The sequence below is a fragment of the Sebastes umbrosus genome, chromosome 9 (assembly GCF_015220745.1).
Source record: "Sebastes umbrosus isolate fSebUmb1 chromosome 9, fSebUmb1.pri, whole genome shotgun sequence".
NCBI lineage: Eukaryota > Metazoa > Chordata > Actinopteri > Perciformes > Sebastidae > Sebastes > Sebastes umbrosus.
The window spans coordinates 24,319,187-24,345,630 of record NC_051277.1 but is presented as its reverse complement, the minus strand read 5'-3'; the positions used below and the strand labels follow the sequence as shown (position 1 = coordinate 24,345,630).

The following is a 26,444-nucleotide window of genomic DNA, read 5'->3' as shown; positions in this document are numbered from 1 at the left end:
AAGTTGTTTTTTTTAAAGGATATAAAAAGCAAAACTGTGTCACTTTCATTTCAGTTTTGTTGAAAACTTTTACTTCTACAAACCAAGCAACTAGCTTAATCACCAGAGATCCATCAAATATGATAGAGCTGGTAGGGAAGCCCTTTTAACCTCATCCACAGACATAACTGCCAGACTCTATTAGCCATGACTACATTGTGTTATATTTGCAGATTAAATAAAGACCATGATGCAGAATCTGCATTCAGAAGGACTCACATCCCGAGACAGCCATCTACTGGGCCAGGGCAAAGGCCAATCACACAGTGTACAGGGCGAACATGCGTGCGTGTGTGTGTGTGTGTGTGTGCGTGTGTGTGTACAGTGGAAATATTGTGTAGGTGAGAAGCTCAGGTCCAGATACTGTTGAATTATGGAGTGTGCCCTACCTGGAAACAATGAAGTATTCATGCACGGTATCAAGAAAACTCAGAGTCCTCTGTTTTCACCTTTCTCCATCCCCGCCCTGCCTTCTGTTCCTTGAAATCCGTCTTTGCGGCGACTCAGCGGGGAGTCCTCTTGCTTTCACTTCAAAGAATTATCCTCACCTTTCTTTTTCTCTCTAACGCTGGACAAGAAAATCTACTTCCATTAATGGGTAACAACCCTTGTGATTGAGCGTCACATATAGTTTGCTGTTTGGCCAATACAAGCCAGTTTGCGCTAGGACACAGTAATGATAAATGGAATTATGCTTAACAAAAAACGCTATCACTGGCTGGCAGTACAAAGGCCTTTTCAGTAAATTCTCAATTTGCGGATCTATCACTGCCCTTGAATTGTTTAGGCACAACTGGGACGGTTGGAGGAATTAATTTCAGATATTACCAAACAGCGGGGTACACAGCTCCTCGGGCGCCACAGACAAAATCTTTCATCCCTGTTAAAAAAAAAAATTGAATGGGGATTTAAGGAGAACACAGATAATTCAATCTTTATCTGCGGCGAGCCACAATGAAATGTTAACTTTCAATGGGATCCTCTTACCTCAAAGGAGGACTCTGGAATGAAAGGACAACACATCTGAGGCATCTCCTTCCTCCTCTCGAGCAAAGAAAAAGAGTAAAACACATGCGCAGACGCTCACACAACATAAAAGGTTCTCATCAACATATCAAAGCTGTAGTGCCTACTATTCAACATGCCATATGCGAACTCGGTGGGAGCCAACAAGGCAACGTACAGCCCCTCTCTGCACACTACTTATATATATCGGGCTGACAGCTCCTGCAGATAGCAGACAGTTACAGATCGAGATAAGTCTAAGGTGTCAGGTATACACGCGCGTACACAGGGACGTGGACATGTTTGGCATTCTGCTCCATAACCCTACAGCGCCTCTCTCCCGCCCGCACAATGCATGAGAGAAAGTTTTAGAGGAAGAGATAGCACGGGAAGGAGTGAGATGTACAGCTTGGGCTTAGTAACATCAACTCAGACCTCCCTGAGATACACAATAACGGCATATAGATACCTCTCCACTGTAGCATTAAAGTTGTCAACATGCATCTAATCCACCAGTTTGGAGAGCGTTGCACAGAGTCAATATGCAATTTGAGGCAGGTTGGCAGAGAACATTGGATTGATTGATTCTGACCTTTTACCTGACAGCACCTGCTGTACACATTCTCCTCGAAATAATGAAAAGTGTTGAAATCCCTCTATCTTTAGGTTCTTCCCCCAAATAAGCACCTGTTGTTAATCCCACTCATACGTCTGGCTGTAGGTGTGCTTTCTCTACTTTATCTCTAAGAGCAAGGAGGAGGCAGACTCAGGGGGGTGATACCAGCCCTATCGATTTGTGCAAACATGCACACACACACACACACACACACACACACACAGAGAGACACACATAAGCATTCCTGATGTGCGGCTGTGCACAGCTCTGCTATAATCCTCATGATTTTTTACTCCATCTATCTTCCACCACAACTACAAGGTGATTTGTGATAGTAAAAAAAATATTCCCATTATCAATATATACACATCGAATATATGACACAGAAATAGCCAGCAATATTCTACCATATAATACTCTTACTTGGAAAGATACTGCTATTTGGTCATGTTAAGGTTAGGCATTGACCTTGAATAGGTAAGGTTAGGATAGGTTGTTAGGCAGCGAGTCTCACGAGAGTTTTTGCATGTTTTTGCAATTTGCTGGTTACCTTCTAGGCACGACCCTGCTTTTTTTAGCCATGCTCGCAGCAATTATGGAAGACTTGGATGATGATGATGATGGAGCTCCTGTGCCTAGAGTTAATACGGTTGTTAGCCATCTTCTTAACTGCTCTGATGTCCAATCAAACTTCTGTGGCGTCTGCGGGGCCTGGCGGTTAGTCACATTTTTTCAGGAGGTGCACAGCGCATCTATGCGGCTCTGCAGGAGCTCTGCAGGAGCTCTGCGCATGCTTTTCAACAGAAGTATAAATTAGGCATAAACCATAGACTTTATACAGAAGTGGACGTAGCCACCTTGACGTCATCCATTGGTTTGTGGACTGCCGTCGCTATCTTGTTTTTTGTAAACAGAGGTGACACGAGAGGGTGGAGCAAAGTAGGACCAAACGCTGTATAAGACATTTTTAGGCAACCGAAATGTTACAATTAACTTTCATCAACCGAGAACACACCGTGAAAGGGTTAAAGTTGTAAGACGAAAACACGGACAACACCCACACCGGACAAAGCCGTGGTAGCGACCTGTCAATCACAAGGTAGCCACGCCCTAAAGCATTCCCTGCTTTATGGTCTATTTGACTCTAAATGGGACCATAATTTACTAAATGAACATCATGCTGTACTGAAGAAGACTTGAAACTAGCAATTGAGACCATAAACTCATGTTTACAATGTTTACTGAGGTAATAAATCAAGTGAGAAGTAGGTTCATTTTCTCATAGACTTCTATACAATCAGACTTCTTTTTGCAACCAGAGGAGTCGCCCCCTGCTGGCTATTAGAAAGAATGCAAGTTTAAGGCACTTCTGCATTCACTTTTCATAAACAGAGGTATCCTACTGGCATAAACATTATACCTGCTAAACATTAGGAAGTTAGTGTTGTGAGCAGCTTAGCATGCTGATGTTAACTCAAAGAGCCGCTATACCTAAGTACAGCCTCACTAGCATGGCTGCAGTCTCCAAGTCTTAAAATGGACGTGGTCGTACAACTGATTTTGAATGCTGTCAACATCAACAAGACAGAGCTAAAAAGTGAATCAACACCCTCTCCAAATGTGAAATGCGAGCGATCAAGCGCATTTCAAGCTGATACTACTTCTCATCGGTGCATTGAAGGGTTATAATACCCAGTCGGGAGGGTTGCAGTACAAAGAGACAAAACATCTTTCTCCCTTCTGATGTGGTGTGAAAAAAAAGAAAAAGAAAAAATCCCTTCAGAGAGAAGGCGAGGCGCTCTCATATCAATCCATCAAACTAAAAGGACGCCTCACGCAAACTAGAAAAATGCCAGTTCTAAATGAAATTCTCTTGTCTCGCCCTGAGCTCAACTCGAAAAGGCCGGTCACACGAGGGTTTAAATAGAAATCTATTTTCTGGCCTGAAAATCAAACTGGCCATCATTCTGTCCTGCCTCACCTCTCTCTTGGGGACTTGTCACATTTCTAACATGTAGTCATTTTCTCAGCTGTCAAACCGTGCTCTTACCAAGCTCTGTTCCCCAACACAACCTGTCAACTTCTAATTCTAATCTGCTCCAATGTCTCTCTCTTTCTCTCTACGTGTGTGCTATGAATGAAGTACAGTTTTTTTTTTTTTAAATGTCTTGAATTATAAGGAGATTTCATTCTTTTTATTCATTATTACTGTGTGTGTGTGTTCTGTAAGGGTCCAGACAGAGGTGTCAGAGCAAAGTAGGTCATGACAGAGGTTAGTACTGGATTAGCGACTGTCACTGGCAGGACAGGAGAGTGCAGACACCAGGGCAGCCCTCTCCCTCTCACACACACAGTCGTGTTTTCATGACTTTTGAGGACATTACATTGACTTACATTCATTTCCTGGAGACTTACCCTAATCCTAACTGTAACTACTACTTGCCAACCCTAACCCTAAACTAAGTCCTTACACTAAAATATAATGATTTACTTTATGGGGACGTGCATTTTGGTCCCCATTTGGAAGGTAGAGTCCCCACAATGTGACTGTGTAAACATATTTATGTCCCCACAATGTGGGTAATACACGCTCACACACACACACGCACATCAACACCAACGATTTCTGAAACTCCGTGGCGTTCTGTCATGGATCCGGGCCAGCAGGCCTTGACACACACGGAGGGCAGTGTCTGGAACAGGCGTCCGTGTCCAGTCTGTCTTTTGTGTGTATGCGCACACATGCATGAGACAAATGTTTGCATATGACAGGGCTGCAAGACCTGCCAGAATCCAAACTGTTTGCCCTTGCCAAAGATTCAAAAACTTCTTTTTTTTTTGGACACTTTTTGATGCTTTCTCTCTTCGTCCTGCAGTGATTTCTTCGGTATCCAAAGATTTGCTCCGTCTAAGAAGCGGAGATGAATCTTTGTATCAGTATCCAGTTCTAAGAGTTGACTTATGGAAATCTGTCTCATTACTTCTGCCTCCTTACGGTTCAAACTCTCACATAAAAACATAATGATCCAAGCTGTTTCTGTTGTCTCCCGCGTAAGTCAACGATTTTTTTTTGATGTTCTAAGTCTCGTCAGTTTCCATCCTCAGAAAAGTCTGGGATAATTATGGGAATAAAAAGGCTTGCTATCAGAGCAGATTAACAACATCTCGCCGGGCTGAACTCCTCACTCTCTTTTATCTCCTCAAACGCAGCAGAAGAGAAGACGAGTTACGCAACTCGCCACCTTAGGGACCCAGTCGACTTTCCACCCAACTTCTGTCTGTCTCTGCATGTCTAGGGTGTCTGCCAGTCCTCTGCTATTTGATGTGCTCGTTTGAAGCAGCCACGCGACCGGGGCGAGAAGGATGTGGCTGTTGTTTGCAGCTCGTGTCGCTGTGCTCCGGTTCCCTGGAGGGACAAGTTTCAAAGCGTGGCAAAGTTGGACCTTTCCTGGTTCTACATTTAATACCTTCTCAAATCGCAGTGTGCAGGGTGGCTTTCTTCCTCTCTCTCTCTCTCTTTCTCTTTTATCATTCCTCCAAAGACCCTCCTTTCATTTGCAAGGTTTTGAAAGACCCTCCCTCCCCCCCTCCTGTCATTTAGCTAAAACATGTCATTTGAGGGGAATTAACATCAGTGCCCAAAAGCCGCTTTAGCACGCATGGATCCTAATGTGATGTTCTTTGTCTTATATATTAAAAGAGTATTTGATCATTCCAGCTTGATAAAATGTTATTATACATCAAAAACGGTAAAAGAGCTACAGGATTTTTTACTGTACACTCATTAGAGGCAGCTTTTATTCCCAGAGTTGAACTTGGGGTTAATTAGTATCTGACGGTGCAGCTGGGGGAAAGTTTCCAGATGAAAACCGTCTGGCTCTGTATTTCTGGCTTGTTTCTACATCAAATTAGCACATATAGCATATATCGAGAAGCCTACGATTAAATTTACAGCCAGGAGTAACCAAAATTTAATTGCCAATTTAATCAGAATATAAATTTGGGTTTACTGTGAAAAAGGCATTTACAGTCAAATTTATTACATCAGGATAAACCCCCTGTTTTACTGCATTATTATATTTACTGTATGTTAGGGCTGCACCTAACAAAATTTTTAGGGCTGTCAATATATTAAAGTATTTAATCATGATTAATCGCATGATTGTCCATAGTCCGAAATAAATCACAATTTTTTATCTTTTCAAAATGTACTTTAAAGGGAGATTTGTCAAGTATTTAATACTCTCATCAACATTAAGTGGGCAAATATGATTGCTTTATGCAAATATATTTCTATATTTATTATTGGAAAACAATTAACAATACCAAACAATGACAAATATTGTCCAGAAACCCTCAAAGGTACTGCATTTAGCATCAAAAATATGCTCAAATCATAACATGGCAAACTCAAGCCCAACAGGCAACAACAGCTGTCAGTGTGTCAGTTTGCTTACTTGACTATGACTTGCCCCAAACTGCATGTGATTATCATAAAGTGGGTATGTCTGTAAAGGGGAGACTCGTGGGTATCCAGAGAACCCATTTTCATTCACATATCTTAAAGCCAGAGGTCAAGGGACCCCTTTGAAAATGGTCATGCCAGTTTTTCCTCTACAAAATTTAGCATATGTTTGGAATGTATGAAATGGTTGGTACCAATGGATCCTTTAGGTTTTTCTAGTTTCGTATGATGTCAGTATCTTTTAAAGCTTTAAAACTGATTCCGCTACAACCTAAAAATTGCAAGTTGCATTAATGTGTTAAAGAAATTAGTGGGTTAGTTAAAACGAATTTACGTTAACACGTTATTATTGCGTTAACTTTGACAGCCCAAATTATTTTCCTTGTCGATTAATCTGTAGATTATTTTCTCAGTGAATCGATTAGTTGTTTGGTCTATAGAATGTCAGAAAATGGTGAAAAATGTTGATCAGTGTTTCCCAAAGCCCGAGATGACGTCCTCAAATGTCTTGTTTTGTCCACAACTCAAAAGATATTCAGTTAACTGTCATAGAGGAGTAACGAAACCAGAAAATATTCACATTTAAGGTGCTGGAATAAGAGAATTTATACTTCTTTTTTTTCTTTAAAAAATTCTCAAACCGATTAATTGTTTATCAAAATAGTCTGCTATTAATTTACTAGTTGACAACTAATCAATTAATCGTTGCAGCTCTATCTGAAACCCTGGTACCAGTACATTACCTCACCAGCTTCCATGAGACAACAAATTAGCATCATTAAGGTTGTAGTAATTTCCATAAATTGATGAGGCTCGACTCCCTTTGGACTAAAAACAACCAAAGCAAAAAACTGGATCTTTGATCAAACAGTGCATTTTCTGGATCAAAACTTTAACACCCGCATGAGATCTGTATAAATAAAGTGACATTATCCAGAAGCACTAATACCAATGGGAGCAGTTGTCTTTACTTGAATGTAACATGTAAACTGCTCTGGTAGGGTTCTGCTGTTCATATTGCATTTACTTTTCTATCTGTAATATTTAGATTGCATTACATATTAATCTCAGTAAGAGGTCAGAATTCGAGTGTATTGCATCTTCCCATGTCAAAGGGTATGTACACACCACAGTACGAAACACAGCAGAAATTTGATTTTTAAACATCTCTCTTACCCCTGCTGGCATTATCTGTAGAGCATTTATGTTGTTAGTGGACAGCTTCCAAAGAAAAATGTATAAAAGCAGCAGCAGCAAACGTTATAGACAGACTGAGCTATCTATAGTATTTAGTCATATACAAAAAGGTGCCCATGTGAACCCTGCAGTGCAAAGACAAGACAAACAGCGTGCAAATACAGATCTGGCATGCATATGTATATATATATATGTATATATATATGTAGAATACCACAAATAAACTTAAAACATGGAACATGATCCAAGAGCTTCAGGAGTTGATGGGAGGGCGATTACAAGTGATTGCTCTATCAATCTCAAGACTTGTAAAGGTTCTTCAGGTTACATGTAATTACAGAAATCTGTCTCACTTATTAAGATGTACCTGGATTTATTGACCACAGGATCTTTTTCAAAGTGAGCGTGCAGCTGGGGAATACCTTTAAATTCAAGTTAAAAGGTGAATGTGACACATTTTTGGATATTATTCCTGCTCCTAGGACAGTTCAGCTGATATTCGTGATCATGTACCTCTATTTCCTGCAGCGATACAGACTGGAGTACTGACCCCTGAGGGTCACTGAATGATGGAATATCTACGACCGCTCCATACACAATGAACAGGTACTGAGGTGGTTTATTCTTAAGATGTTTTATGACTTTTTGCCCCCAAAAGTAGCAAATTCTTGTTTGTACATGTTATAAAACAAGTTATTTTTGTTCAACTTATGGCTCTACAAAATAAGAGCTTATATGATAGAGCCCCAGATCTTACAAATATTCACTAGTATGTCTAAGTAATAATATTTTATGTGCCAAACAATGGAAATGTTAGAGAAAAAAACCCATCAAGGTTTCCCAGCATCACTGATTCCAGTTTATTTATATAAATATGTTCAGTCAGTATTGATATTGTCCTCCAGTTTATGCTCTATGTTATACTCGTCTTCTTTTACAGGTCATTACATTACAACACTGTCCATTGAGTGACAGCTACTATCAATGTAAATCTTAACAGTTACATTCTACCACAGAGGCAAAGAGGTGATAGTACAGCGCTGCGCCGCTCCCTCAGGGCCTGACAAATGAGTCGTCATCTGACATAAAATTATACAGCGTGTCACCTCTCATCTAAATTTGGCCCACCCTCGGATACTGTAGGCACATTACAATTAAAAAGAACAGCTGCTGCACATGACAGGAGACGAGTCGAAACCTATGCAATAAAACAAGGCTTCAACAGAGGACAGAATCAGCCAAATAACTTCCCAAGAAATACATTTATCATGCATTACATTTTGTGAAACAGTAGCTCTATATATGAGCAATGGATATGTTTTTAGAGATTGTTGTTTATAGGGAGGCCTAACTTATGGAGTCATAGTAGTGCCATAATTAAAAAATAAATCTGTAAAAGAAAATAAATGTGGAAATATAAAGAGGAATGAATAAAAGAATATGTAAGTAAATAAAAAATGTGGAAATATAAAGATAAAAAAGAATAAATAAATGTGGAAATATTAAGACAAATAAAATATAAAAGCCTTATTATAAGCTTTTTCATTTTATTTTCACATGTATTTGTTAATTTATTTCTTCTATTTATATATATTTACATATAAATTACTCAAATTAATTTTTTTACAAACTGTTTTTTTGTATTTATTTTATCCCTTATTTGTCCTTATTCTTTTCCCAATTGCTTTTGCTATTCCTTGAAGGGACATGTATTGACACATCACACATGTATATATTGCCACAGTAATATAATATATACTAATGCCCCATTATGCACAAATGACCAACATATATGCATCCAGGGAAGTGAAAACCTGCCATATGATTTTGAACATAACATTTCAGTAGTTTCTTTTGACATTATAATGATATTTAACTAATATAAGTCATTTTAGATTGCATATTTTATTATTCTTTTATATGACATTTCTAACTTATAGTCAGAGTTTTTTTTTTTTAAGATTTTGTAAGACAGAGACATAGACAGACTGATAACAAAAATTACTTCTCATGGTTGCCTCATGAGTCATTACACACAGCTCCGCCTTAAACCCATCACTAGTGGTCATTAACACTAACTAAGTCTAATCTAATCTACATTATGTGATCAGAACTTGACATATGGTGTTTGTCAGCTCGTGACCGATGTCCGTCAGGACAGCAGGGGTTGAATTGGGTATCGTTCAGGGTGACGGCCTCTTCTTCCCTCCCAGGTGGAGAGTTAAAAGGTCGGAAAGGTTACCAGGTGGCGATGTTCTCTGCACCTTCATAGTCCTATAAGGTCTTGGCCCTTTGCATTTGTAACCACCAACTGCTCTGCTGCACTGAGGCCTCAAACACAGGTAAGCAAGTTTCTCTGTATTCCCTCAAGATTTCAACTTTTGAAATTGATGTGTATAATAAGCAGGGGTGAAAGTAAAGAGTAGCACAGGCAGGATCTATAATTCAACCAATCTACTGGGCCAAGGAGCCTGGCATACAGCCAAGGGGGATAGAGGAGTGGCGGGGCCAGATAGAACGCTCTGCCAATGTTGTAATGCCTGGCACAGGTGCATTGTTAAAGACACTGTTAAAATGATTCATTTTCAATCCAATAATCTGCAGTGCACTATAAGATGTCCACAAAAGGTCTATATAGTTTCCAAATGACTGCTAAATATGTTTTTCACCTTGAAACAGGAGCCGGACTTCCAGCTCGGGAGAGTATCCATCACAAATGGGATTTGACTAATAACACTAATGAAAATCTGTAATCTTGGACAGATCATTCCCACTCATGAGCACTGTAGCTGCTAAACTGGAGAGCAAGGTGTGGGGTGACCTTGAGGATACACTGACAGTATCCACGGTGATGATGTTGGGACATTCTTTCTAGCTTGTAATAGATGGTGCTTGGATAAAATAAGGGGATAAAAGGAAAGCAAAAGGAATCAAAATACAATCAATTTCCAATAGGAGCTGTGTAGAAATAATATTAAAGGAAGAGTGTGTAACATTTCGGGGAATCTATTGGCAGAAATTGAATATAATATTCATAACTATGTTTTCATGAATGTATAATCACCTGAAAATAAGAATGGTTGTGCTTTTGTTAGCTTAGAATGAGCCCCGTCAGTGCCCGATCTGTCCCAGCTGCCTGATCTGTTCTGCGCATGTGCAGGCGCGCCTACCCAGCATACTTTGCGGGAATACCCGCCCCTACTCTGCCTCTATTGGCTACTGGGTTCTAAACTTAAACGCTAGGTAGCCTAGCTATGATGCTAACCAGAGTTTTGGGTCTATCGTGGTTGTGGAGAGCGACTCAACCACGGCAGCTCTGTAGGCAGGCTACCCGCTCCGAACACCGGTATGTTTTTTCATCATTAAATTCATTTTCTGAGCATTTTTGAGGCGAGAACTCAACTGTGTAGATTTCGAATATTGGCAGTTTTAAGAAAATTGATTGATGTTTTCAGAGTTGAGAAGCTCTATAAACTGATTGTCAGCCAGCCACCCGGCCAGGCACGCTGACAGAACCCGCTCTGAGCTGATCCAGCTGGAGCCCTCTAGAGGCTGGTCTCGTCGACATGCCTGTGAAGATCGCTGGCCAAGTGAGCTGTTACGCTCACAGAACCCGCTGTCTTAAGAGACAGGATGGCTATACTTTACACATTTAGTTATTATCACAACGCAAATGTCCATTATAAAAATCAACAAAAATGTGTAAAAGCCATCCGTCAACAGGGAAGTAAAAGCCTCTTGTCTACGAGACGGTCTCTTGAGACAGCGGGTTCTGTCAGCGTGCCGGGTGGCTGGCTGACAATCCCTGCAGGCGCAAGCTCGGTTTTGCACTCAGCAGCTCACGTTACTGTAGTCTTGGAAAGGGAGGAGTGTGCGGAGGGGTACTCAGTTGGTTGCAATCTGCAACCACACCACTAGATGTCTTCAAATCCTACACACTGCACCTTTAAACATAACTTTGGATGTCTGATCTCTAATAAGCTGAAATCTGATTTCTAATAAGATGAAATGTCCAACATCAAAAAGATAACATGACTTCATCTTTTTGATGTTGGACATTGGGGTTGATTTTAACTTTTATGCTATGCAATTATTTCAGGAATTTATCAGTATCATTACCACATCACCTCAGTAAATAACAGTTTGAAGTCAGCCTAGGTCATGAAGATGGAAGTTTTGCACTCATCACTTTTCTTAATCTTTGACTTTGCTCGCTTTGGCTCACACCAATTGTCAGATTTAGAGATTTGAGTCAAATATCATCCAATGACTTTTCAGCAAGACCTTGTTTCACCAAAGCTTTTTCATCCCTGGCCTTTGATTTTCCAATGAAATAATGAATTGTTCAGTTTTCTGTTCACTTCAAAGCTCTTATTTTGAGGTTGGGGGTATTGCTGCGCGTCTTCAGTGTTGTCTCTCGAGTTATTATACTCTCAAAGCCTGAAGCTATCTGGCAGAATTTCACAGGAACATCATAAAATATCTATATCTAAAGTTATTAAAAGAAAGTGGTCTTGTAATGCCTGAGTGTCATCAAGAAAGGTCTGATCAAATTTGAACATCATCCCTTTAGCTTTCAACCGTCTGGCCTCGAGGTATTAAGTATTGATGGGTGGATTCACTTCTACTGTTTGAAATCTAGCATAATAAAAATTTGATCCGATGTGTACTATTTTATGTGTGAATTTTCTTTGTGCTTTGTCCAATAGGTGTCTTTCCTATGGCCAGGGTACCATGTGCAGTGTCCATGCTGCTAATGCTGGCGCTCTGCTCCCCAGCGGTGTCTTCAGCCCCCGTCCAGCACCTGTGTGGTTCCCACCTGGTGGACACCCTCTACTTCGTATGCGGAGAGCGGGGCTTTTTCTACAGTCCGAACCGGCCCCAGAAGCGGGATCTGGAACATATGCTCGGTAAGGCCACGTTAACTGTGGGAACTATTTGGGAATATTCTGTTTGACTTGTGTAAATTAAACTCTAATTGTCCCCTTGATGGTGGGAGTTCAGAGAGGAACAGTGTGACATTGCCCCAGACACGGCGGGCTGACTTTGTGCCTCTGCAGTCACTGCCCACCACTGTTCAAAGTTCATACTCAGTTTAATGAGAATGCCAATTTGGATCCTAGCTGGAGGAAAAAAATGTTTAAAGACAACATGCTAGAAACTGAATCTGTGCATTTGTCCAAACCATCATTAGTGTGCAAAGCCCGTCTCCGGCCTCTTTTGAATTCAGTGGTGGGGCCGGGCTTTGATATTGTCGCTTTCAACATCTATGATGTGACAAATCCAGTAACCGTAAACCTTACGAAATCCCCAAATTCCCCATATCATTACTCCCAAAACGCATAGTTTGGATGTTCCGCTTCAAACATTCTATTGATGTTTTGAAGTTAACTTTAGGAGGTGTAAGCTATGATATGCCTCTGTTGGAGCTCCGTCATATCTCCTCTTGAAGTGGAAACTAACAAGACTAAATGGATTGGAGGGATCTGATTACCAAGCCATTACGTCTCCGTTAAAGTGTGAACAGTTTAAAATGTAGTTTGAGCAACTGGAATTTTGCACAACAGCAGCAGCAGAAGCTAACACAGGGCTATGAAAACTTTGTCCACTTCAAAGGGTTCCTGTCTAAAAGGGCCAGACAGGAACAGCGGATGTGGAAGGCCCTTTCTGGCCGCGAGAAGCCCAAGGTGAAGCGTGGCATCGTGGAGCAGTGCTGCCATCAGCCGTGCAGCATTTACCACCTGGAGGGCTACTGCGACTGACTCATCGTCACTCTACGACTAGCAACACTCATAGCTTGTAAAAAAGTCAATTTCTGGCCCAATAACTTGCTGGCTATGTCTTATCAAGTGAAGGAAATAAAGCTTCATGACCCATAACCCAAGGCTCCTCTCTGCAAAGATTGTCAATGTGTGTTCTTTGTGGCGGGTATATAGTGTGGATGAAATATGGGTTGTAATGGCCTTTTGCTGTGCTCCAACCTGCGGCTGCAGTCCTACAGTGCCCTCTACTGGCTGAGGACGGACATGGCTGAGAAGATCAGAAGCAAATAAAAGGCTTTGTACACGGCATTTTTACACTTGGGAAGTAAATAAATCTCAATAACACTTTTGTTTAAAAAGAGTATTAACATTTGTCTTTATTTACAAAGAAGAAAGATTTATAAAGCGCTATCCCACATGAAATACTTACTGGTTCTGCTATCCTAACAATTGCTAAGGAAGTTAAAAGGGATCAAATAAGACTGTGTGTAGACTTGCAGCCATCTATTTCCTCATTATTTTTACTCACTGCTCCTGCACACATACAATCTGCCCCTATCATTTCTTTTTAAAATCTAAACAGCATACATCCTCCCTCTATTTGTAACATTTTGACACAAAAGGCTGTAAAACAGCAGTTAGTGTAAAAACCAGTTTACAAAATTGACCCAACATTAAAAAGTGTCCAAGGTGAAGAAGAATTAAAAGACAAAAACATTTACATTTTATTTAGTTGTCATTTCTTGTCTGGCAGAAGAGCTCCATTATGCATAATGATTTCCTGATAAAAACAAAGAACAAAAATCATATAACCGTTCAATTCTCATCACACCTTGTCATATCTCCAAAGTTCTTCCCCTATATAGACGAATCCGGCAAACGCTTTGTGTTTTCTACGATCTAGTGGCGCTGCCATTACTGCGGTGGCAAGTCTCAGTGACTCTACTGTCTGCTAACCGCGTTAACTGGTGACTTTCAGCCGAATACTTCCATGGTTGCTCTTAGTAACTTGCGTAACTGGTCGGCGTAGATAATAAACACAGATGAGTATGTATTTAAAATGGATTAAAGTCAAATTGAAGGCTTTTACGAGGACACCTACATGTTCTGTTCGTGTTTTCAACAGCTGCCGTCACCACGAGCAACAACGTCGCATTCGCCTGAGAGTCACCAGTTAACACTGTGAGCAGACACTTTGTAGGTGTTCTGTTTGTGATGCCGACCAAATGAGGTTTACTTTGTGGTCATTAGGTTGCCTGAGTAAGAGCAACTAACGTTACATTTCACAATAACGCTACAGTTAGTTAATTGAGTTAATTTATAAGACGGTGTCTTTAGCACACTAAGGTTAAGCAGGGTTAACTTAGCTGACATTGCTTGTTTCAGGTCAACATTGGTAAGCTGATAACTGCTCGGGATCTCCCTGAACTCCATGACATTGTTGTCAAAAGTGACATTACATAGAAAGCAGGGCTGTCAAAGTTAACGCAATAATAACGTGTTAACGCAAATTTGTTTTAACGCCACTAATTACTTTAATGCACTAATGCAAGCGATCTTTCGGAAGTTGTAGCGAGCTCAGTTTTAAAGCTAGAGTGATTTTCTAGTTTCATGCGAGTATCTTCAAAGGAACCCATTGGTACCAACCATGCCATGCTAACATGTCCCGAAGGAGGTAAAATAACGCTCCAAATTGATGCTAAATTTTAGCGACGAAAAACTGTCACAGACATTTTCAAAGGGGTCCCTTGGCCTGAAAATGGGTTCTATGGGTACCCACGAGTCTCCCCTTTACAGACATGCCCACTTTATGATAATCACATGCAGTTTGGTGCAAGTCATAGTCAAGTCAGCACACTGACAACTGTTTTTGCCAGTTGGGCTGCAGTTTGTCAAGTTGTGATTTAAGCATATTTTTTATGCTAAATGCAGTACCTGTGAGGGTTTCTGGACAATTTGTCATTGTTTTGTGTTGTTAATAAAAACTGTGATTAATTTGCAATTAATGACGATTAACTTGCAATTAATCACGATTAACTATGGACAATCATGTGATTCAATATTTTAATCGATTGACAGCCCTAATAAAAAGTAAAGGTAAAAGTAAAAAATGGTACACTCCTTAGGACAGCTTGAATTCAAACGTGTGCGTATTGCAGGGAGATGCCACTGCACTAATGGCGACTTTTTCACTTTTGGTATTTCCCTAGATATGTGTATAGGTTCAGTGTGTTGCAATTTAGTGCTCACCTTCTTTAAGAGCTTCAGTTTGCCTGTTCTCCTTGTCGTGTTGGAAAGCTTGACTGGGATCAAACCTGTGACGAGGAGGACCGGAGAGCTTTGACTTCAGCTGCTCCAGATCACTCTTCTGCCGGTTCACCTGGGACCGAAGCTTAGACACCTCCTATACACACACAGACAAAACCAGAAAAAGATATGGGCATGAAGTACAGGCACTTGAGATTGAGACAAAACGTGATTTGGAAAAGCAGTCAGTGCTGCTCTCATGTATCACCTGTTTCAGGGTGACGTTCTCATCTTTCAGCTTCATCACATGCTTGATCTTCTGCTTCTGGTTCTGGTGGCCCAGCAGACGAGCGTAAGCGTCGGACAGCTTGTTCAACTCCTCCTGGTTCGCTCCGTTTTCATTGAGCAGTGCATTTCGCTCGGCTGCAAACGCATTGAGCTGTTCCTGTGGGCACACACCAACATGAACATTAAGAGGGTTTTAACTCATCCGTTTTATCTAAACTAAAACCTGCATGAATTGTTTTGACTACTTGGGGTAGTGCAACACATTAACACAACTTGCGATTTTTAGGTTTTAGCGGGCTCAGTTTTAAAGCTAGTGAAGATACTGACATCATATGAAACTAGAAAACCTAAGGAATCCATTAGTACCAACCATGTCATACTAGCTTGTTGGCAAGGAGGCTACACAAGCTGTTGTTGCCTGTTGGGCTTCAGTTTGCCATATTATGATTTGAGCATATTTTAATGCTAAATGCAGTACCGTTGAGGGTTTCTGGACAATATTTGTAATTTTTTTGTGTTGTAAATTGATTTCCAATAATAAATATATACATACATTTGCATAAAGCAGCATATTTGCCCACTCCCATGTTGATAAGAGTATTAAATACTTGACAAATCTCCCTTAAAGATACATTTTAAACAGATACAAAATGTGCGATTAATTTGTGATTAATCACGATTAACTATGGACAATCATGCGATTATAACAGTTATATTATTATAAATATTTTCATTGATTGACGGCCCTACCCTTAATATAAAAACATTGATTTGTGTAGCTCTAATGAAAGACGATCCGGGCTATTCTGAGATTTCATATTGGAACTAAAAATGACTGACCTGGAAGGGCCTGACTTTCGCAAACAGCTCTTCATATTGTTTTTTCCAGTGTTCCGTCTCTGATCTCGGGGAGCTTAGAAGAAAAGAATGAAGAGTTAAATTTTTAAAGCAACACACAACTCAAAATTGCACACACAAAAAGAATCCAATCTTGTTCACCTGTTCTCCTGTGCTTCAGTTATTTGCCTTTGGAGTTCCTGTCCCTGCTCCTCCATCTCCCACTGCAGTGTAACCTTTTCCTGAGACAGTACCTCCACCTGCTCCTGCAGAGCCCGTCTGTCTTGTCTTTGTTCTTCCAACTCGCGCTGCAGAGTCTCCGTCTTCTCCTCCATAAGGTCTAACTGGGCTTGGAACCTCAAACCCTCTTGTTCAACCTCATCCAGGCGAGGCTGATTTCTTTCCTGCTCTGCCATGTTTAGTTGATCTGCAAGAGCGAGCCTGGATTGTTCTACTTGAGATAGAAGACTCTTCCTTTCCTCGCCCGCCCTCTCAAGCTCGGCCTGTAGTCTGAGCACCTCTGACCTGACCTGCTGGTGGTCCTCTATTTCAACCCCCAATGCTCCCCTTTCCTCCTGAAGGGCTGTCTGTATTTTAACTTTCTCTTCTCTTTCTTGTTGGAGCTGTTCCATTATTTCCCTTTTTTCCTGGCTGACCTCCTCTAGCAGTATCTGGGCTTTCTCCTTCTCGTTTTGGAGCTGAGTTGCACCCTGACCTCTCTGCTCCTCTAGTTGCCCCAGTGCCTCTTCTCTCTCCTTTGTCTTCAGCTGTAGTTGATTGATCAGGGCAGCGTGGCTCGCCTCCATGGCCTTTATCTCCTCATCTTTTTGTGCAAGGTGAGTCTGCACCTCCAGCAACTTTCTATCAAGTCAAGGAAAAAAGAAATATTAAAAAAAAAAAGGGTGGAAAAGTGACAGTTATTTCAACTCAGACTCAAAGTGAATTCGGAGCACACCTTGAATTCTCCTCCCTGGCTTTTGCTTCAGCTAACTGCAACTCCTGGTGCTCCTCTAACCCCTCCTTCACTCTGTTGACCTCCTCCTCTTTCTGTTGAACCATTTTGTCCATCTCCTCCTTCATCTGCTGCGTCACTCTTTCCACCTCCGCTTCCAGTTCTTTCTGTCGTCCCTCTGCTCCCTGCAGAGCCTCTTTGGCGCTGAAAAGGCAAGACAAGCAGTCTGTGAAGCTTACACATTGACTGAATTTAAACCTAAACACGAAGCACATTCCAGGAATACTGACAACTCAAGCGCTCACCTTTCCAGCTCTGTGACAATGTCTCCCATCTTGCTCAGTGAGTTTGTGTGCACCTCTTGGAGTTCTGCCATGGCTGCTAAATGCTCCTCTTTTAAAGCTGCCACATTGTTGCTCTTACTAGAAATGATAAGCACACAACTTGTTATGTGTTAAAAGTAGATGTCTTGACTTGCAAACGATACAAGCATCATCATACGATTACTAGTTACATACATTTCTTTTGGTCTTTTCTTAATTTGACAGACTTCCAATTCATGTGGAAATGTACTTTAAAACAAACATTTTCTGAAATACCTTATTTCTGAAATACTGGTCCTGTGAATACATCAATGTAAAATCTGAAAGTCTCCCGTCGATGATGAATTGCACAGCAGAGCAATGCTAATGCTTTTGTAAGCAGAGCTGACACAATTAGCTGATTCAACAAACAGTTGATAGAGAGAAAATTAATCTGCGACTATTTTTGTATTCAATAAGCCGCAAGCAAAAATGCCAAACAGTATCTGGGGCCTCATTACAGAAACTTCCTAAGTCTGAAACCCCATCTTTTCTCAGTTTAGGATGACATTTAATAATTTTGGTATTACAGAAACATGTTCCCTGACTGAATTTAGGAAAAAAATCTTATCTTAAGATAGGAATTTAGCTATTACAGAACCTCCCAAACTTAGGGAAGTTATGGATCCTAAATTAGGATTACATAGACTCTGTCCTTAATTCAAAATAACTGCCAAAAATGGCAGCAGCACTGTGGTAAGGGCTGTATGGTACTGACAATAAAGATGGAGAACAACACAACACTGAAATATGATGACGCTTTAAATTTCCAAGACCATGTATTATGTAAGGGATAATGTACAGCGAGTCGGTCGGGGTTTTGCATAGCCCTGTCTGGGTTTATTTCAGAACAATGACCCGCTAGCTGTCCATTATCCCGCTTATTACACGGCTACTTACTTAAGAAATCAATAATTTGACACAAAAATATTCCACCAGAGTCTGACATCAGAACTACGTCCATAGCAGCAGCCTGCTAGACATAGCAACGGCCTGCTATAAAGACATAACAGACCGTAGAACGCCCTGATTGATCAGAATCAAATATTCAACAGAGCCGTGTAATAGCTATAGATACAAAATATTTTGTATTTCTTAAGGGCAGATAATGTATGTTTCCAAGACAAATGTGCTTCGGGAAAATTAAGTCTATCTTATGTTATCTTATTAATTAAAAACTGATATATACATTTATGACACGATTAGTGCCTCTGACTTCTCGTAGCATAAATTGAATGCCCGTCTTTTTTTCCATGATAGCTAGCTAACCAGTGACAAGTGAGAGCCCTTGATATTATGGCTTGTCCATCTCGAACATACAGGCAGTCTCATGTACATTCTAAACATAGATACCGGTATGACAGGACGAGTGATGATTGAAGAATCAATTTTACAGTTCTAGTTAGGATTTCTTAAGATAAGATAGGAGGTCTGAGATAGGATATGACACAGCGATGAGTTTAGGAATTGCTTCTGTAATAGGAAGATAGGATTTTTTTCCTATCTTTGAAACTTAAGTTAAGATAGGACATTCAGTTAGAGGCCCATGGTTCCTTGGTTCTCAAATGAGGCAATTTGCTGCTTTGTTGGTCATGTATGATTTTAAACCGAATATTTTTGGCTTCTGGAATGCTGGTTGGACAAAACAACATTTGAAGGGGTCATCTTCAAGGGCTCTGGCATTTCAGAGACTAAACAATTAATCCAATAATCCAGAAAATAATTGACAAATGAATTAATGAAAATCATTTTTAGTGGCAGCCATAGTTGTACGGTGCACATCAAAAGACTGCCATCCTCAGTTCAAATTCGGCACAAGATGTCATGCCTAAATAAAAAAAACATGTTCCCCTCCAACAAGTGCCCTGGTTTCAGTCAGATTCCACAGATGAGGTGGAGAGGTGACTTGCAAACTTGGAATTGGGCATAAACAAAAATAGACATTGACCCACTGTCTGTGTCAGACCTGTGATGGACTGGCTACCTGTCAATTATTTTTCTTTACTTTATGCTGGGATTCGCTCCCAGCTGCCTGTGACTCTAAATAGTAACACACAGGCAGAGGCAACAAATCCAAAAAAAAAGGTGTTGTTTTGCAGGTGCAGCGAGGAGGACGTCTTTAATGTAAGTATGACTCTCAAACTTTGTCTTGATACGTTTTCTGTCAACACATCTCGTCAGTTTGCTTGGCCTTTGGTTGCTCACCTCTCCAACAGTGCCCTGGCATCACTCAGCTGTCTCTCCAGCTCATTGTTTTCCTCCTGCAACCCCTGGAGAGACTCCTGACTGCTCTCCGCCACCTCCTGCCTACTCTGCTCCTGGTCCTCCAAGACAGCCAGCTCTCCCAACACCTCCTCCATCTCCTCCTTCAGCTGTCTCAGCCGTTCCTCGGAATCCTCCCTCTCCTGCTCCACCAGCACAGACAGGGAGTCCACAAGCGCCTGTAGAAAAGAGGAGAAAAGTCAGTTGCGGCTTAGGTGATCCTGCACTAAATCTTAAAAGAATCTCAAAAGAATGTGCCATGCGAAAAACTGTTTGTGTAACCTTTTCTTTAGTCAGTTCCTTAGTGAGAGCAGCGTGTTCTTGCTGGAGCTGGATCACTGTATTTTTCTCATCTTTTTTAGTTTCCTTCAGCAACATGAGCTCTGTTTTCAACTCCTCCACTCTCCTTATCCCCTCCTCCTGAGTCTTGCCTAAAAGAAAAAAATCAAAACAATGCATGCATCACATAACTGGCAATTTATTTTTGTATTTAAATTCATAACAGGATCTTAGTGAACATACTTCTCTCTTCCTCAGAGAACAGACACCGCTGTTCAAGATGCGCCACCCTCTCGTCCAGCTCCTTCTCCGTCCTCCTGAGCACCTCTCTCAGTCTGGCGAGCTCTGCCTCCTGCTGGCGAACTGTTGCTTGAGAGTCATGAACTTCTTGGTCGGCCGAATCCATTTGTTCCTCCATGTCACTCATTGACCTCTGTGAAGACTTGAGCTCCAGCTCTTGGTTCTCAAACCTCTTCTCCACTTCCACTAAAGCGTCCTTTGACGCTTGCAGCTCTTGCTGGAATTTCTGTGCCTCCTCCTCTTTTTGTCTCAGCACATCTCGGGTGGTCTCTAGCTCAGTAGTGCGCTGATCTAGGTCGGTCTCTAGTTGCCTGTGGAGAAGTGGCAAATGAGTGTCATGGCATACAGTTGAGATCTAACTTGCTTTGGAGGAACCATTAGGCGTTTGCTTACTTTACTTTCTCCACCTGAGAACCAGCAGCAGCATCCTCCTGTGTCTTCTCTCGGAGCTTCAAACGGAGATCCTACAAACACACAACAACAACAACAACAGGTCAAGCAGGTCTTTCACAAAGTAGGACTAAAAGATGTCCACTTGTTTAAAGAATTGACCAATCCTAAATCCTGCCCTCCTTAGTTACTGTTGCTAGGTCGGACAGGCTTCACAAAAAGAAACATATTTCTTCAACATACTTCGGGACGGCACAAAGCCAAAATCAACACAAAATCAAAGTTCCTCATAGTAACTGTGACTATATACAATGTAATGTGTCCATGAAGATTGTGACACCAATGTAATGCAACTTACATGGTAATGTTACCTTTGAACAGACGTAGCATATCTAAGTATAACAGGAAAGGGGAACATTGACGAGGTTCTGCCGGGGTCCAAGCTCGCTCAACTGTTATTGGAGCACAGAGCGAAAAGGGGCGGGACTTAGGAAGGGTCAATTGCTCTGAGAAGCCGAGTTTATACCTGGATGTGGTCATTGGCTGCGTCCAGGTATCCCTGCATGCCTCTGATCTCCTCCCTCAGCTCCCGTATCACAGCTGGAAAATAACAGAATTATGGGTGGTAAATTAAGGAAGCAAAATCGCAAACACATGCAGGAACACCGTTACCTGTAACCCAGTGGTTTTTAATTGTATATCAAGAGCAATAATACGGACATGCATTCATCTTAATGTGTTCAAGACAGGCTGAGAAATCTGGCAAATAGTCCAGAGATTATAATTTCTAGCAGTTATGGGTAAACACGACTAAATGTGTGTTAAGGAAAAAGTAGGCCATACACACAGAACTCACCATGCAATTTAGCATTATCATTCTCCAGCTCTTCGTTCAGGGTTTTGGTCACTTGATGAAGGTCCTCTGTAAAAGGTAAAAATCACAGTACAGCCTGGTTACTTCATCCATTTGAATTCCTCTGTACATGTAAGCATGTTTGTTCCACGAGTAGCACTATCTGATGTGGTTAAATCTTACCCAAGTCTTTATTCCTGTCCTTTAGAGCCGTGACAGTAGCCCTGGCAGCTTGCAGGTCAGTTTCTAGAATCTTTGCTTGGCCTTCAGTGTTAATCTGCAGGACTTTTAACTCCTGGACACACACACACACACACACACACACACACACACACTATAAATAAGCATCCAGTTTCGAGGAAAATATGATTAGCTATTAGCCAATGGAGGTTTTTTACTAAATAATAAAGGACGTATGTGCACACAAGTCCTACCTTGTTTTTAACATCCAAAATATTCCTGGCCTCCATCAACTCCATGGTGAGAGAATGGATTCTCTTTTTTGTAGTGTCAGCAGAAAACTAAAAAACATAACTCAGTCACACTTTTCATGCAGCACTGCTAAAACATTAAAAAAAAAAAAAAATGTTGCACTTAAGATACTCTCAACAAGGTGTAATCAAGACAAGATTTCTAAACACTAAATATAAACATCAAAACCAAACACACCTTGTTTTTTAGGAAGTCATTGACTTTCTTAAGCTCAACCAGCTGCCTGTCAAGGGTGGTAACATTGGCAGCAAGGCCTGTCTTCTCCCTGACTGCAGCCAGCAGCTTGGCCTCCACCTTCTTCAGCTCCTCTTCCAGAGTCAACAAGCGGCGGTCCTGCTCCCCTCGCTGCTGAACCAGGGATCGTATCTGGATGGAAACAATGGAACAATGACCACATAAACATCTGTTGATTAACCAGTTGCTCAGTTATGACTAAATGACACAAGCCACAGAAAACCTAACATGTTTGTGGTAAACCTACAGCACAAATGTTCCTTTGATGTCAAGTTGTAGTCTTAGATAGAAAACAGTTTTATATCTGGTTGTGGTTACCTCTTTCTCTAAGAGTTTCTGCTGCTTCCTTTCTATGGTCATGCCATTCTTCTTCTTTACACTTGAACCTTCAATCTAGGTTTTCACAAAACATCAATCGGGTTAGTTTTATGACAGAAGCAGTTGTTTGGACTAGCAGATCTGTTACTGTGGAGCCATCTAGCTAAGTGGCGTAGTACTGAAATAAAAGACAACTTACAAGACCATCAACCGACATAGTCCTACGAACAGGTGACATTAGGGCATTTCTGGAGGGCGATGATGGAGGCAGCAGAGCGGCTGGAGACAAAGATAATTAAAATAAGTGGCACAAAATGTTATGTTTTAGATGTTATTTCTCTTTCAAAGGTATTTTTATTAATTGCCAATAATCAATAGAACAGTCACTATACAAGGAAAGTCAATTTCTGTTTTTCTGAACAACACTCACCTGTGACACAACACATCAATCAATCATACCTGACAACAACATACACACAGACAGCCACAGCTGGCCACAAAGGACCTAACTGATTCTCAATCATACAACACAGGGAGAGTATCCACAAATAAGTCATGAAATAATAATAATAATAAGAGGAAGAGAAAAAAATTCAAAAACATTTAAAATATATATATATATAAAATGTTTATACAGACGTGGACAAAATTGTTGGTACCCTTCCGTTAAAGAAAGAAAAACCCACAATGGTCACTGAAATAACTTGAAACTGACAAAAGTAATAATAAATAAAAATGTAGTGAAAATGAACTAATGAAAATCAGACATTGCTTTTGAATTGTGGTTCAACATAATCATTTTAAAAAACAAACTAATGAAACTGGCCTGAACAAAAATGATGGTACCCTTAACTTAATATTTTGTTGCACAACCTTTTGAGGCAATCACTGCAATCAAGTGATTTCTGTAACTCTCAATGAGACTTCTGTACCTGTCGACAGGTATGTTGGCCCACTCCTCGTGAGCAAACTGCTCCAGCTGTCTCAGGTTTGAAGGGTGCCTTCTCCAGACTGCATGTTTCAGCTCCTTCCACAGATGTTCAATAGGATTTAGATCAGGGCTCACAGAAGGCCACTTCAGAATAGTCCAATATTTTGTTCTTAGCCATTCTTGGGTGTTTTTAGCTGTGTGTTTTGGGTCATTATCCTGTTTGAGGACCCATGACCTGCGACTGAGACCAAGCTTTCTGACACTGGGCAGCACTTTTCGCTCCAGAATGCCTTTATAGTCTTGAGATTTCATTGCACCCTGCACAGATTCAAGACACCCTGTGCCAGATGCAGCAAAGCAGCCCCAGAACATAACCGAGCCTCCTCCATGTTTCACATTAGGTACAGTGTTCTTTTCTTTGGATGCTTCATTTTTGCATCTGTGAACATAGAGCTGATGTGACTTGCCAAAAAGCTCCAGTTTTGTCTCATCTGTCCAGAGGACATTCTCCCAGAAGCTTTGTGGCTTGTCAATATGCATTTTGGCAAATTCCAGTCTCGCTTTTTTATGATTTGGTGTCCTCCTGGGTCGTCTTCCATTAAGTCCACTTTGGCTCAAACAGCAACGGATGGTGCGATCTGACACTGATGTACCTTGACCTTAGAGATCACCTCTAATCTCTTTGGAAGTTGTTCTGGGCTCTTTGCTTACCATTCGTATTATCCGTCTCTTCGATTTGTCATCAATTTTCCTCTTGCGGCCACGTCCAGGGAGGTTGGCTACAGTCCCATGGACCTTAAACTTCTGAATAATATGTGCAACTGTAGTCACAGGAACGTCAAGCTGCTTGTAGATGGTCTTATAGCCTCTACCTTTAACATGCTTGTCTATAATTGTCTTTCTAATCTCCTGAGACAACTCTCTCCTATTAGCTTTCTGTGGTCCATGTTCAGTGTGGTACCCACCATGATACCAAACAGCACAGTGACTACTTTTCACCCTTTAAATAGGCAGACTGACTGATTACAAGTTTGAAGATACCTGTGATGCTATTTACAGGACACACCTTAGTTTAACATGTCCCTATGGTCACATTATTTTACATCTTTTCTAGGGGTACCATCATTTTTTGTCCAGGTCAGTTTAATTAGTTTGTTTTTTAAAATGATTCTGTTGAACCACAATTCAAAAGCAATATCTGATTTTCATTAGTTCATTTTCAGTAAATTTGTATTTATTATTACTTTTGTCAGTTTCAAGTTATTTCAGTGACCATTGTGGGTTTTTCTCTCTTTAACGGAAGGGTACCAACAATTTTGCCTACGTCTGTACCTACATACACACACACACACACATATACATATACATACATACATACATACATATACAAATACACATACATATACATACAAATAGAAGAAGAAAAAAATAATAATACAAATAATAATGACAATAATGAATAAATAAATAAAATAAAATGTTCATTTTATTTCTTAGTATTGTTTCCTTGTTGCATCAGCCCTTATCACATGTTACCCACCTGCCTTAAGGTGTCTGAATCGATCAGATTTGTCGAAGGAAGCAGCTCCCTTCAGGTCCCCGGGTTTGATCTCATATGTCCCCGGTGGTGGCGCACAACCTTCAGACAAACAGCACGGTGTTAGTTACACAGTTACACATGCTACTTCTTTGTTGGTTTAAAACATTTAACCGACGTTAGCTTGCTTTGTTTTGACGTCACTGTGTTCCAGTCACTTCAACAGAAAACCACACTGACAGCGTAGCTGACTAGTTAACGTTACTTTAGCATGTCAGCTAACAGAAGCTACTAACCGATGAATAACTACTAGCTACTATCTTTTGACTACTCACCAGGGTTCTCGTTGAACCTTTTCAAAGCAGCTCTTGAAAAAGACATGTTTTTAATCCAGTGTACGTAACGTTAACTGTTATTGAATGTCTAACCGTGTCAGTAATAAGGTGCAGTCAGAGCAGCTCCTCTCTGACACACAACAACAGACGCAACGCTTCACCGCTGAAAATTCAAAATAACGTCATATGGACGTTGACGTTACGTATGGCCAATAGGCAGCCAGTCCTGGATGATGACGTCGTCGTCGTTCCTCCACCAGTGTTGCCAGATTGGGCTGGTTTCCGCCCAATTGATTCAAGATTCAAGATTCAAACCCTTTATTGTCATTGTGTGGTACAACGAAATTACATTGTGACAATCCCACAGGTGCTAAAAAAGATAATACAATAAAAAAAGAGATATAAATATAAAACATATATAAGATGATACAATATAAAATATAAAAATACAATATGTATATTGATGAGATGACAGTTTTGCCAGATTATTGCACAAAGTGTCCGTCAGATAATTATATAATTATTGCACAGCATCATATAATTATTGCACAGGGTGATCAGCATGTTATTGCTCATATCCGTAACAGTAGATTTACAGTATTTACATTGCAAAAGTGACACAAAAGTGACCAACGTGTTATTGCACAATTGGGCTACTTTTGATAAAGTTGGGCTGGTTAGATGAAATTTGGCCTGCTTTTGACAATATTTGGCGGGGTTGGTTTTGAAAATATTGTGAAAAC

General features: G+C 40.7%; 2 protein-coding genes across 2 annotated transcripts; one reads left to right on the top strand and one right to left on the bottom strand.

Annotated features, from left to right (window-relative positions):
• Window positions 1-9,519: 9,519 nt before the first annotated feature.
• insb (preproinsulin b) lies at window positions 9,520-13,200 on the top strand. Its single transcript, XM_037780641.1, has 3 exons — window positions 9,520-9,664; window positions 12,032-12,232; window positions 12,939-13,200. The coding sequence occupies exons 2-3, from the start codon at window positions 12,043-12,045 to the stop codon at window positions 13,082-13,084; spliced, it is 336 nt and encodes a 111-aa protein (XP_037636569.1). The 5' UTR covers window positions 9,520-9,664; window positions 12,032-12,042; the 3' UTR covers window positions 13,085-13,200.
• Window positions 13,201-13,435: 235 nt separating this feature from the next.
• Window positions 13,436-25,889, bottom strand: hmmr (hyaluronan-mediated motility receptor (RHAMM)). Its single transcript, XM_037780191.1, has 20 exons — window positions 25,702-25,889; window positions 25,370-25,468; window positions 23,098-23,177; window positions 22,899-22,973; window positions 22,524-22,712; window positions 22,289-22,375; window positions 22,038-22,149; window positions 21,858-21,923; window positions 21,528-21,601; window positions 21,005-21,075; window positions 20,555-20,922; window positions 20,315-20,463; window positions 19,976-20,211; window positions 17,714-17,830; window positions 17,412-17,612; window positions 16,619-17,317; window positions 16,460-16,532; window positions 15,600-15,776; window positions 15,335-15,488; window positions 13,436-13,865 (listed from the first exon to the last, which is right to left on the bottom strand). Exons 1-20 carry the CDS (start codon window positions 25,745-25,747, stop codon window positions 13,849-13,851), a joined length of 3,090 nt encoding a protein of 1,029 aa, XP_037636119.1. The 5' UTR covers window positions 25,748-25,889; the 3' UTR covers window positions 13,436-13,848.
• Between the last annotated feature and the right edge of the window lie 555 nt (window positions 25,890-26,444).

Coding starts and splice junctions, on each gene's coding strand:
- hmmr (XM_037780191.1), bottom strand. CDS start 25,747: ATGTCTTTTTCAAGAGCTGCTTTGAAAAGGTTCAACGAGAACCCTG. Junction 21,602..21,857: donor TGATAATGCTAAATTGCATG/GTGAGTTCTGTG, acceptor GTTATTTTCCAG/CTGTGATACGGGAGCTGAGG. Junction 17,831..19,975: donor GCCAGGGCACTGTTGGAGAG/GTGAGCAACCAA, acceptor TATCATTTCTAG/TAAGAGCAACAATGTGGCAG.
- insb (XM_037780641.1), top strand. CDS start 12,043: ATGGCCAGGGTACCATGTGCAGTGTCCATGCTGCTAATGCTGGCGCTC. Junction 12,233..12,938: donor GGATCTGGAACATATGCTCG/GTAAGGCCACGT, acceptor TCCACTTCAAAG/GGTTCCTGTCTAAAAGGGCC.